At 44.6% G+C, this 13179-nt stretch overlaps 1 protein-coding gene across 7 annotated transcripts in view; it reads left to right on the top strand.

The window, feature by feature from the left end:
- Arhgap17 (Rho GTPase activating protein 17) overlaps positions 1 to 13179 on the top strand; it is a 92439-nt gene that overhangs the window by 52672 nt on the left and 26588 nt on the right. For all 7 annotated transcript variants that reach the window (XM_048460447.3, XM_048460451.3, XM_048460449.3 and 4 more), the window contains exons 7-12: positions 122 to 233; positions 4152 to 4220; positions 4377 to 4458; positions 9996 to 10123; positions 12161 to 12272; positions 12908 to 12989. In XM_048460447.3, coding sequence (XP_048316404.1) covers positions 122 to 233; positions 4152 to 4220; positions 4377 to 4458; positions 9996 to 10123; positions 12161 to 12272; positions 12908 to 12989 — 585 coding nt within the window. The remainder of the gene's footprint in view (positions 1 to 121; positions 234 to 4151; positions 4221 to 4376; positions 4459 to 9995; positions 10124 to 12160; positions 12273 to 12907; positions 12990 to 13179) is intronic.

Genomic DNA, 13179 nt, shown 5'->3' on the forward strand with positions numbered 1-13179 from the left:
TGCAGGAGTCTGCTTCCAGTACAGGGGAGTCAGCTGGGGAAGTCTCTCTCTTCAGGGCCTGCCTGCTGGTTAAAATTACACTGCTTCTTCTCAGTCTCAATCTGGTTCTTCTGTTTTGCAGGTGGAACCAAGCACACAAGTCTTCAGGAACCAACTTTCAGGGGCTTCCATCCAAAATAGACACCCTAAAGGAAGAGATGGATGAAGCTGGGAACAAAGTTGAACAGTGCAAGGTATGGGAGTCCCTTATCGGGGGAGATCTTCAGCTGCCTGTTGTTTTCTGTAAATTATGGGCAAAAAGTCATGTTATAAATTCTTCAGTGTTTCCTAGTTCATATCAGAATACTATGAATGATATTGAAGAGTAGTTTTTATTTTGTTATTATTTTTATTTGTTCTCCTCATACATTACATCCTGGCCACAGGCTAGTTTTTATTTTCTAATACTGTATATTATTTTAAAATCTAAGTGGGATCTGGAGAGATGCTGAGTGGTTAAAGAGTCCATAGTGCTCTTGCAGAGGACCTGAATTCAGTTTCTAGCACCCACATTGGGTGGATCACAACTACCTGCCCCCACTTCTCTGGGGAAACCAGCATCCTCTTCTGACCTCTGCAGGTACCCACACTCAAAAGCTCGTACCCGTACACAGCACAGTCACAGAATAAATCTTAGAATGCAAGTGGGATGTTTAAGAAAATCTTGACTGGGCTTATTTAAAAATAATCAGTTGAGAGAGGGAAAGAAACTAAATATAATAGAAAGTTACAATTAAAATGATAGATTGCGGTATAAAGACAGCAGTATTGCATAGGTTTTCTGATATAAACATGACATCTATTATATAGTAAATGCTCTTATTTACTTTATTAAGGGAATGATTTTGTTGTTTTGGTTTTTTTGGAGACAGGGTCTCACTGTGTAGCCCTGGCTGTTCTCGAACTCAACTATACATCGGGCTGACTTCAACTCTCAGAGATCCCTACCTACCTCTTATTCCCAAATGCTGGGATTAAAGACCTGGGCCACCATTTCAGGCAGGAAGAATTTTTTTTTAATGTTTCTACAATAACTGGTTTTTAGTTTAGGAGAATAATAATTTTTTCTCTCAAAAATTTAATTCCAAAAGTACGTTCAAAAAATCTATACTGGTTTTATTATTAAGTGATATTTTTCTTCTCAGGTCTAATCATGAAAATAGATACTTATTCAGCTTCTTTTAGAGGTGCTAAGGAAGTAAATCTTTAATGACTCTTGGGGTCTTCATTTTTTTTTCTTGCTGTTGCTCATCTTTTTCCAGAAATACTCATTTCCTCCTAGATTGTGTTGGAACTCTTATATTTTGGTTTGTTCAGGCCATGTTATAATCCCACCCTTAAAATAGCAATTATTACTGGGCGGTGGTGGCACATGCCTTTAATTCCAGCATTTGGGAAGAAGACAGCCTGGTCTACAGAGTGAGTTCTAGGACAGCCAAGGCTGTTATACAGAGAAACCCTGTCTTGAAAAACCAAAAAAAAGGAAAAATAGGAAAAATAGCAGTTATTATTCTCTGAACTGTTAAATACTGAATAAAACAGGTAAAAATGAAACTGTACCTTACAGATTGCACCTCAGTTTTTATGTTTATAAAGGATCATATTTAGCTTAGTAGGTAGAATGCTGGCTTGGTATGCACAGAGCTCTGGGTTCAGTCCCAGAACCATGCACACTGGGAGTAGTGATTCTAACACTTGAGAGCTAGAAGCAAGAGGGTCGAAAGTTCAAGGTTGTCTTTGGCTTCAAGCTTGAGACCAGCCTAGGCTACTACACAAGACTCTAACTCGGGGAGAAAGAAACAAAAAAGAATGCTAAAAAAAAATCATATTCCAGTGTGACTGCTACGAGTGTGATATGTTTAGAGGGGCATGTGTCCAAACCGGTAGAGAAAGGCATTATCTCTGGGGTTCTGGACACTGGCGGGAGTGTCTCATAGGCATTGTTCTTTCCTAGACTCAGCCCAGCCCACAGACACTGCTCCATTCTCTCTGTGTGCTGATGAGTGAACTTACTGTAATTGTTCCCTCTGTTGGGATATAATTCTTTAGAAATACTGTCCTTGAGCAAACTGGGCATGGTGGCACACGCCTTTGATTCCAGCACACTGGAGGCAGAGGCAGGTGGATCTCTGAGTTTGAAGCCAGCCTGGTCTACATAGGAGTTCCAGGACAACTAAACTACATAGTGAGACCCTGTTTCAAAAAAGAAAAGATATGCTGTCGTTATGTGTGACAGGTATATAGTTCTTCCTTAGCTCACCAGGCTCCATGCTTAGCAATTTTCTGACCCTCGAGCCTACATGAATGCCACATTCCAGCGTGTTGGGCAGCAGAGATTGTCCCCAGCTTTAGTTTGTGTTTAGCGTTTGATTGTTCATTATTTTTCTTTCCTTCACTTTCTGGTTAGGAGCAAGGCGAGGTCTCAGGAAATCTACTTTCTTGCTTTCTCATTTATTCTAAAGGGATATTTGCTGTTCTTAATGTGCATTTCTGAATAAGAGAATCCTTATATAACTTTGTGTACCTTGTGGCAAAAATAGAAGATAGTACATTAAAAAGCTCACTCAAGCTGGTGTGTGCAGGCCTTTAATTCCAGCACTTGAGAGGCAGAGGTAGGAGGATCTCTGTGCATCCAAGACCAGCCTCAAACTGGTCTATAAGTGTTAGTTCCAGAACAGCTAGGGCTGTTACACAGAGAAACCCTGTCTTGAAAAAGAAAAAAACAAAGGTCACTCAAGCTGTATGTATTATTTTCTAATATTTGAGTTTCCGATATACATGTATAATGTCTATAGACACATGTTTGAAACATTAGAAATGTATATTCAAATGCTAAGTCTGTCTTTTAAATTTCTGTCCTGGTGGTATAAGCCTGTAATCTCAGCTACTTGAGAGGCTAAGACAAAAGGATTAGAAGTTCAGGGCCAGCCTGGGCTACAGAAAGTACTCAGGGCCAACTAGGACTTCTGTGACACTGTCTAAAAATAAAAAGCAGAAAATGGGCTCAATGGTAGAGAACTTACCTAGAATCTACAAGGCCTGAGATTCGGTCCAGTGCTGCAAGGTAATAAAAATAACAGCAATTTTTAATAACAATTATTTACATAAGCTCACATATTAAAAAGTGTTGCTACAGAGTAAAGTCTTACTTCCATTTATCCTTCTCTTTGCCTGCATCTGCTGCTAACACCCTGAGTTTTTCCTTACACATTTTTATATTTATGCACAATAGAAGTATGACCTGTTCCCTCCTTTTTGTTACCCAGAGCCCAAATGGCAATAAATGCCAAATTATACTCAATACTTTAGTTTTCTAGAAGGTATACCAGCAAATATCTAGGTTTATACAGTCTAGGACCCAAACCCCAAACATGGTGCCACCCACTTTTAGGGTGGGTCTTCCTACCCCAACCTGATTAACATAATCCTTCCAAGGCTTTCCTTCTAGGGTGGGTAGGGGGATTGGGGGTGGTACTTGGATTCCTGTCTCTTAAAGGTTTCTGGATCCTGTCACGTTGACAATTAACACTAACCCTCACACTCTGATTTCCTTCCATGCCAATCAGAAAAATTTTCCGTTCTTTTTCTATTTTGGTGTTTGTGTGGTGATGGGTGGGTGGGTTTGGAGGTGTCAGAGGACCGTCTTAGTTGTTGTGTGGTGATAGGTGGGTGGGTTTGGAGGTGTCAGAGGACCGTCTTAGGTGTTGTGTGGTGATGGGTGAGTGGGTTTGGAGGTGTCAGGGAACCGTCTTAGGTGTTGCTTCTTGCCTTCCATATTCTCTGAGGCAGGCTCTGTTCACCACTGTGTACCCAAGCTAGTTAACCCACAAACTTCCAGAGATTGTCTGTGTGGGCCACCATTTTACTGTAGGAGTTCCAGACTTACAGTTGCATACGTAGTGCGCAATTGTCCTCAAGTCCTCACCCTTGGGAGGCAGGTGCTTTATCAGCTGAGCCGGCTCACCATCCGGAGGTTCTTTCTCCTCAGTGCAGTAACTGATCAGTAGACATTTCACCGTGGCTGCTCACGTCCCCTTTGATCTAAGAAATCCCAGAGGGCGTTGTCAGGTGCCAGTTTCTTTACTGATGTTAGTGACACATCTTCTACCCAGGATCAACTGGCAGCAGATATGTACAACTTCATGGCCAAAGAAGGGGAGTACGGCAGATTCTTTGTCACGGTAAGTACCTTCCCTCGACCAAAGGTTAACATGTTATAAAAATTGAATGATTTAAGCATTATGCAAAGAGTTGATTTTCAGTTTTGCTCAACCATTGTGTCTGTGTCCATCCAATGCTAACGTTACTTTTGTTTTTGAATGTGGGTCTGTTCTCAGTTATTAGAAGCCCAAGCAGATTACCATAGAAAAGCATTAGCAGTCTTAGAAAAGGCCCTTCCCGAAATGCGCGCCCATCAAGGTAACGTAACCTGCGTGTCTGCTGATGCCTCCTCTCGCTCGCCCCCTCTGCCTCTGTTCTTCTTCACCCTGCCTCTGCATGCCTTTCCTCGAGACGAGCCTCTCTGCCTAGCATTTCCCAGCATAGTTTCATTCTTGCTGCATTCTCTAATTTCTTCCAAACCTTAATTAACACACTAATGGAGCATTGCACTTTCCAACACCTTCCATTGAAGACAGACAGCCTCTCTGCTACTGACCAGGTTTGCAAACTCTGCCGTCTAATTATCCTTTTCCAGCAGTTGTCTGTGCCATAGAGAGCATCCATCCCTCTTAGAAAATGTAGTCCAGATTTTTCAAGGAAGAATCTGACAAGCCAGCCCTTGATGCCACATCAGTCACTGTAATCAAATCACAAGGCATGGCTGCCTCTTTCTAACCTTCAGTAGAAAGATTCTTTCTTCCGTTTCTTCCTCTCTTACCAGCTCTGATATTTTGTCTGCTCTGCTGAAGCATGTAACTGTTTTGTCTAGCAGTGTGTTGAACTCTCCCCTGGTGTGTAGTTTTAAGTTGGGTATGTAAAGCCTCCTCCCTTCAACCCCAGTTCTTGCTATTACTTTTCGCTGGCTGACCGTTAGAATAGTTATCAGCAGATGTGGGCAGTTGTTGAGGCAGAAATTATTCTGTTATGTTTGGGTTTCTGTATTTGTCTCTTGGTGTCCATGAGGGAATTGGTTCTCCCGAACAAAAATTCCAGACTTCCAAGTCCCTTATGTAAAGCAGCATAGTGTTTGCAAACACCTTCCACACACACACCCTCTATTTTTAAATTTCCAGATGGCTTGCAGTGTCTATTATGATAATACAAAGCTACATAAAAATAGCATTGTTTGAGAAATAATGACAAGAAAACGAAGGTCCCTGCATACTCAGTTCAGATCAGCCTTTTCCAGCGTCTTTTTCTTTCTTTCTTTTCTCTCTTTCTCCCTTGTAGTACTAGGATAGAACGAAAGGTCATACACATATGAGGCAAGTGCCCTGTGCCCACAGCCTTTCCAGAGGCTTTTGGTCTGAAGTTGTTGACTTTGTTAGTTCAAAGTTACAGAGAGCTGACTCTAGTTTTGTTTGATACATAGAGCTGACATTCAGACTATACATCCCCTGTGGAGCCGTTGAGTTGGTACTGCAAGGGTGTCTGGCCAGGTGCAAACATGTGACTGGGCAAGGTGGGCAAATGTGTGGTGTTCACAAATGTGTGGGCGGCTGGTCCCCTAGAGAATGCCATGTCTTCTCCTAAGTTTCAGGAAGCCCTGATGAGTTATTCTGTGTGGATGCTTTACACTGTGGTGTCAGAGCTGCTCTAGCCTGACTGCAAGCATAGGGTCTTGAGCAATCCCATGTGCAGTGCAGTGTGTCTCATTACCTGGCCATTCTTTTCTGGACAGGCTGCCCCTTTTCCTAAGTCATGGTTTCCCAGTTCCTGGACAATATATTGAGTTTCAGCAGCAAATGCTGTCAAGTTCAGAGTGTTGAGAGCATGTGTTTGTAAGATGTCCACTGCTGGTTGGGCCCTACATGGGACAAGATGTAGGTGTTATTCTGGCCTTTGAATGGTGAAAACTCTGTTGGGAAGAGTTGAATGTTAACATAAGCAAGAAGGCTGGATTTCTTAGTCATCCCTGTTCAGTGTTCTTCCTCAGAGAAATATACAGAAAGTCAGGGGAGCAGAGGGGAGCTCAGGACAGAAGAGGGAAGGCTGGACTGTGACATTCATCGCCGTGAAGATGTGTGCTCTGTCTTTCCCAGGTCACTCCCTCACCTCTACCTGCTTTTGTACCTACCTTTCTTTTGGGACCGTCTTTTCTTCAGTGGCCTTCTCTAAGAAAGACTCCACATATCTTTAGAAAGAAAAAGAAATCTGCAGTGGGAACTTTGCATCCCCAAACCTGGAGAACTCCAATATCCACCTTGCTGTCCACCTTCTTACCCATAACCCTTTGCAGTTTGGTTTCTGTGCCCACTCCACCATTAAAGAAAATTACAGTTCCCCAAGGAACAGCAACCTTTCCCCCAAATCTTGGTGTTTGACACAGCTCCAGGTGAGCACTGAGGACATCTTCTTCCTGATTTCACTCTTCCTTCCCAGTTAGGATTCCGTATGTCTGTTTCTGTACCCACCCAGCAGTCAGCCTTTTCTGAGTCCATTCCCATTCTTCTGTTCTTCTCTCCTCCCTCATCCCATTTCTCTTTCCAGACATTTTGCATCTTGACAGCCCTCCCACCCCACTGCACTGTGAGCCTCAGTCAGCTCCCTTGGATCTGTGGTCCTTTGCATTCGACCATAGACAGCACCCAAGACTTGCTCAGCTGTTTTTCCCTCCTTGTCTTCTCTTACTGCCCTTTTTCAAACTCTGCAACTGTGAAACCTGAGAGCCATCTCTCTGTCCCCTTGCCTACCTATGACTGGGTTCTGGGTAGTTGGCGCCGACCTCCACCTTCCTTCTGTCCCACCAGCCCCCTGCACTTTCATTTCCTTGTCCCCCAGTGCTGTTCCCAGCCAGCTCCCTTCCGTGTGCTTGTCTGCTTCTTGATGCCCATCAGTCCCTGCCTCACTCACTTCCTTTGAGGAGCCTTCTCTAACCACTGCAGCCAGCACTGAGTACGTTGTCTCTGAATTGCTGTCACATTGATGGTCTACACCAGAAGTCGCAAACAGCCATAGCTCATTCAAATTTATTTTAAAAATTAGTTGCCGCCATTGAAAGACCAGACACTTTTTAACAGTGCTGGCCTCAGGCCTCTCTTCAGCATTTCCAAGATGTCAGCACAGCATGCTTTCCACTGTGGAGACCTCCATGCAGCTCTCAGAGTCGCTGCAGCCATGGACTCTCCAGCCTGGCCCATAGACCTATTCTACTTCTCACCCCCAGTGACTGTTTGCGACCCTCGTCTATACCATTGATCGCCACGTCTTAGCATTATGTCCTCCCTGTTTAATGGCTGTTACATGTTTATGTGTCTGTCTTATGTGTCCTTCATAGTCCAGTTGCTCTTACTGTGAAAGTGTGTGTTGTGGGGGGGGGCCCTTAAGAATTTTGTGTGCCTGCTGCAGTACTTGACACATAGTAGGCCTGTTGTTTGAAGGCCAGCTCTTGAACTGGAATTGTGTCGAGGTCAGACGTTCTCGTTTGTTCCCTCTGCCGCTGACACTCCACAGTGGGTGGCGAGCCATCCTCTGCTAGTGTTTACTACAGCATTCCAAGAGAGGACTGGAGAGTGGCCTTCTCTCTGTGTTATAGAGGCCTCAGTTCTTGTCTTCCCAGAGGAGAGTGGAGAGACGTGAAAAGCTTAAGCAGTTTATTTGGCAGGACAGGCACTCCAAAGAGAGACTGCAGTGGGCTGCCCCAAAGGCAGGAGCAGCGCAGTGCGCCTCGTGTCATTGGTTTTTCAGTTTTTATAAGTATTTATGAGGTAGGTGGTATATTTATGGGGAAAGATGGCCCTTTCTCATCCCGAATCATGGCGGATTGGATCTCCCTTTTACGGTTCTTTTCCTGATGCTCGGGACAAGTTCACCGAGGGGCAGCGATGCAGAGCCTTTGTTGCTGCAGGTGTGCGGGGAGTGGCGCTCTGTGTAGCAGTCGTCACCCCTGAGCAGCTTCAAGGACGCTCACCACAGGGCTTTCCTATGATGTGGGGAGTGGTGCTCTGTGTAGCAGTCGGCACCCTGAGCAGCTTCAAGGACACTCACCATAGGGCTTTCCTATGATGTGGGGAGTGGCGTTCTGTGTAGCAGTCGTCACCCCGAGCAGCTTCAAGGACACTCACCACAGGGCTTTCCGACTGACGGGAGACACAGCCCCCAGAACGCTGCTGCGGTTCTCTTGGTTGCCTCCTACCTAACTCCCTTTCGAGATTGTTCACGGTTCGTTATTGAGCTCATGCCTCTCACTTAAGACATTTTGCTCTTTTAAAAGTTGAGATTTTTAGTTTGAGGGCCGGGAACATAGTTTTACAATAGACTACCTAGACAGGAAGCAGGACTTAGGCAAGGCGTTGGGCTCCTTCCTCCCAGCTTATGTCTGTCTTCTGTTTGACATTAGCGTCTAGGGTTGGACATGTTGTAGAGGTAATTATAGGTATCATATGCAAAACTCCCAAGTGCCTCTCATGTATCCACTAAGAAAATGGTCTCATGACCATTTTGAGCATGGTTGACCATCAATGCTTTAAGTAAAAGGGACAGAGTAGTCTAGATAAGATCTAGACTTCTAGACAACTGTCGTAGACCTCTGTTTGTGGAACAGGACTGGCCCAGACACTTTTTTCTGTTAGAAAATTCCCCAGGACAGGGCTAGGACATGGCCAAAGGTGAGAAGCTGAGAGTGGCATGTACTTGGTCTGTGTTTTTATTCGCTGTCTTCTGTCTCCACCCCTTTCTCTCATCTTTCCTCACTTCCTCTTGCTGTCATTTTAAACTTCAATCATTTCTTAGGCCTGTGCATCTGTAGTGTTTTGTTTTTCTTCCTTCTTCTCTGTATAGGTGGAAGGAGCCCCATCCCACGCATGGAGGGAGGGAAGTGTCCCTGGACAGCCCTGTCCCGATCCAGCCCTCCAATAGCAGGGTGGTGACAGGAGGGATGTCCATCAGAGGCTGGGAAGACTGTCCGCTCTTCCTTAGCTGCACAGGATAACGTGTTGGCTCCTCTTTGGTTTCTGTGTGCTTTCCAGGCAGCACTGCAGATCTCTGCAGTGCCCACAGGCAGGCCAGGCCAAACAAGCACCTCATATTCTAATTTAGCATGTCCATGTTCCAAATTCTTCTGACTGCTTCATTGTGCATGTTTCTGCTGAGCTGCCTCAGATCTGTTTTGTATGAAATAGGGCCTGTGACCCAAAAGTCACAAAACACTGATGCCACCACCATCAGCACATCCTTTAGTCCAAGTTGCTTGGGAACCACATACATCAAAGTTTTTCTGCTCAGAGGTTTCTAAACTAGGTACAGGTTAGCGGACAGTATTGCGTACCGCAGTGTACTACTTTATCTACTTTTTATCTACTTTGCCTTCCCCTTGACCTTTTTTGGTTTTGATGACAAACAAAAACTCCTGTTTGGAATGCCAAGGATTGTCCTTTCACGTGATGGAGTCTCTTTCTTGTCTCCTACCCATGAGGCCAGCCCTGCTTTGCATGGCTAGAGTAAATTTCAGTAAAGATAGTGTGCTCAGATGTAGCCTGTGTTTTAATGCAAGGCCTCTGGTTCCACATGTGTTGACTGTGTGTGGTACAGGTTCAACGCCACCATCAGTATCTCCCCTGGGCAAGTCGTGCATAGGGTGCGCTAGGAGCCTCTGTCCCCCAGTGATTGTCCCAGCCTGACACATGGGCTGTGCTCCCATAGTTGGTAAATGACTGAAGCTTACAAATGTCTGGGTGTTTCTCCTTTCCCCAAGCCCCAGCCACCAGTCTACAAAGGAGCCCTTTGGTTCTATGGAAAGAAAATTTTCAGGGATTCATGAGGTGGTCAAAGGTCTTACCAACTCTTTTCTGCTCTAGATAAGTGGGCAGAGAAGCCAGCCTTCGGTACACCCCTGGAGGAGCACCTGAAGAGGAGTGGTCGTGAGATTGCGCTCCCTATTGAGGCCTGCGTCATGTTGTTGCTGGAGACTGGCATGAAGGAGGAGGTGAGAGGCACCCCAGGTTCCATCTGCCAAATCATTTAACCCTTGCTCTATCCACATCACTTCCACCCGCCCCCCCATCACTTTTATCCTGCAGCCAGTGTGCAGGTATAGACCCTTGGCTTTCACACCTCTGTCCCCATGATCCCTAGTTTTCAATGTTCGTGGACCTTAATTTAATAGATAAAGTGCGGTCTCACAGAAAGCGCACTTGTTCTGCTTGCATTGCGCGCTGATCTTTCGCCGTCCTGTCTCCTTTCAATCTCTGTTTATGGTTTGGGACAATGCTTTGGTGGCTGAGAACATCCATGACCTTTTGTTCACGACAGTCTTGCATTTTGTGTGCTGTGCAGTGGTTTTAAAGGGTTCATTTATGTATTGCATTTTATATGATCCATACCAAAAATACCTGCATGAACCAAACAGGACAGCTCTTATTTCTCCCCATACATTGAGGTAAACATGCAAGGAGTTCATGCCAGGGCAGAGCTAGATTCAAAATGTAAGATTCTTTGTTCTTTAAAGAATCTTTTGTAGCTGGGTGATGCTGGTACATGCATTTAATCCCAGAATTTGGGAGGCAGAGGCAACTGGATCTCTGACTTTGAGGCCAGCCTGGTCTACAGATGAGTCCCAGAACAGCCAGGGCTACACAGAGAAACCCTGTCTGGAAAAGGGATAAAAAGAGAGAGAGAGAGAGAGAGAGAGAGAGAGAGAGAGAGAGAGAGAGAGAGAGAGAGAGAGAGAGAGAGACTCGTTTGTTGAAGTCTCGCATGCAGAAGAACAGAGGCACTGTAGGTGAACAACGTGAGTTTTCACAGATAAAGCTTTGGTATCCAAGCTTAATTTGGGTAATCCAACCCAAATTAAGAACATCCTGGAAGTTCTCATGTTGGCTTCTGATATCTAACCTCAACTTTCAAAAGCCCTAATCTGGGCGTCTCAACTGGGCCTGCTTTTGTTCTCCAGCGACACTTCTGATTGTCATCCACACCTCCTACCACTACCTTCTTGTTCCCAGGGAAGAATCTCTGGGTGTATGCAGTGTTGAGAAACCTGACCACTTACTGCTTAAGCACAGCTTCCTAAATCCTGGTCCACTGTCCTTTATATACCTGCCTCTCTTGGTTTGTTCTCTATGTATCTGTCTGCCTGCCTGCCTGCCTTCCTTCCTTCCTTCCTTCCTAAGTCACATTGAGGTCAGTGAAAGTGGCATGCAGTCTGGTCTGTTTTTACTGAGATGTCATTTAAAAAAAAAAACAAACTAAATTTGTAAGATGTAGTAGTCAGTAATCAATGCCCTGAAATATAAAAGCTTTTCCATAGATTGAGAAATAGCATTAAAAAGGTCTGTGTTCTGGTGAAGATCTTTTCCCATTCTGTAGGCTGCTGTTTTGTCTTGTTGACTGTGTCCTTTGCTTTACAGAAGCTTTTCAGTTTCAGGAGGTCCCATTTATTGGTTGTTTTTCTCAGTGTCTGTACTACTGGGGTTATATATAGGAAGTGGTCTCCTATGCAAGTGTGATGTCTTGACATTTGCAGGCAAATGGATGAATCTAGAAAACATCATATTGAGTGAGGTAACCCAGACCCAGAAAGACAAATATCTTATGTATTCACTCGTAAGTGGTTTTTAAACATAAAACAAAGAAAACCAGCCTATAAATCACAGTCCCAGAAAACCTAGACAGCAATAAGGATCCTAAAAAGACATATGTGGATCTAATCTACGTGGGAAGTAGAAAAAGACAAGATCTCCTGAGTAAATTGGGAGCATGGGGACCATGGGAGAGGGTTAAAGGGGAGGGGAGAGAAAGGGAGGGGAGCACAGAAAATGTATAGTTCAATAAAATCAATTTAAAAAATAAAAAGAAAGTCTTTGTTCTGCCATTCACCATACGCTGGGCACACACCACACTCTTCATTCCTTGGAAGGGTGTTGTAAGGTGGGCACTGTGGCTGCTCTCACAAGCAAGCTGAAGATCCCCCAGGGTGAGATTTCGCTCTGACTTGATGCTGGTGGCTTTTTATTGTCTTTAGGGCCTTTTTCGGATTGGGGCTGGAGCCTCTAAGCTAAAGAAGTTGAAAGCTGCTCTGGACTGCTCCACATCTCACCTGGATGAATTCTATTCAGACCCCCATGCTGTAGCAGGTAAACTCCAAGGACTGTCTGAAAACCTAGCTGTCTTTAGTGGTGAGCAAGTTCTAGCTCAGATCACCAGCAGAAAGAACAGCTGTCATTTGAGGAGTGGTTGATCGAGTCACTGATGAAATCGCCTAACCTGCGCTGTGTGTGTGCACATGTATACACCCCCCCCCCACCCCGTTAAGCTATGGCAAACACGACACTCTTGTTTGGAATGCCAAGGATTGTCCTTTCACGTGATGGAGTCTCTTTCTTGTCTTCTACCCATGAGGCCAGCCCTGCTTTGCGTGGCTAGAGTAAATTTCTTTTCAGTAGAGACAGTGTGCTCAAATGTAGCTTTTATTTATTTTGAAGATAAATTTCTTCCTTCCTGTCACACCCATGACCTACGTTTGCCTGGAGAAATTTTGTATGTTAATAGAATTACCTTCAAGCGAGTTTTATTTTCCATTGCTCTCTTGGTGTATTTTTACAAAGAACTGAATTTCTTTTGCAAGGCTTTATTGTATAAGCACTGCTGCCAGATCATGATTTGTTCTGTGTGTCTTGGAAGACTGTATGTGAGATTATTTTTCATTTGCAGAACAGCAGCTTTCCCCTCCCCCCCCCACTGCATGCTCAGAATGTGTTCATGGTTTTAGGTGCTTTGAAGTCCTATTTGCGGGAATTACCTGAGCCCTTGATGACTTTCAGCCTGTATGAAGAATGGACACAAGTTGCAAGGTAAGTTTAAAATGTTCAGTTTTAAAAAGTTCAAAGCAACGATGAAATACTATGCCCCGTTTGTAAGTCATTGTACTCTCAGGATTCACGGGACACTGAAATACATGCATAAGGATGTGTCCCTGTTCCACCTGCATCCAGGGTGAACATTCTCAGTATTGCTGCTATAAAGAGTTCACAGACTGTGCTG

The sequence above is a fragment of the Myodes glareolus genome, chromosome 7 (assembly GCF_982192425.1).
Source record: "Myodes glareolus chromosome 7, mMyoGla1.1, whole genome shotgun sequence".
NCBI classification, from domain to species: domain Eukaryota; kingdom Metazoa; phylum Chordata; class Mammalia; order Rodentia; family Cricetidae; genus Myodes; species Myodes glareolus.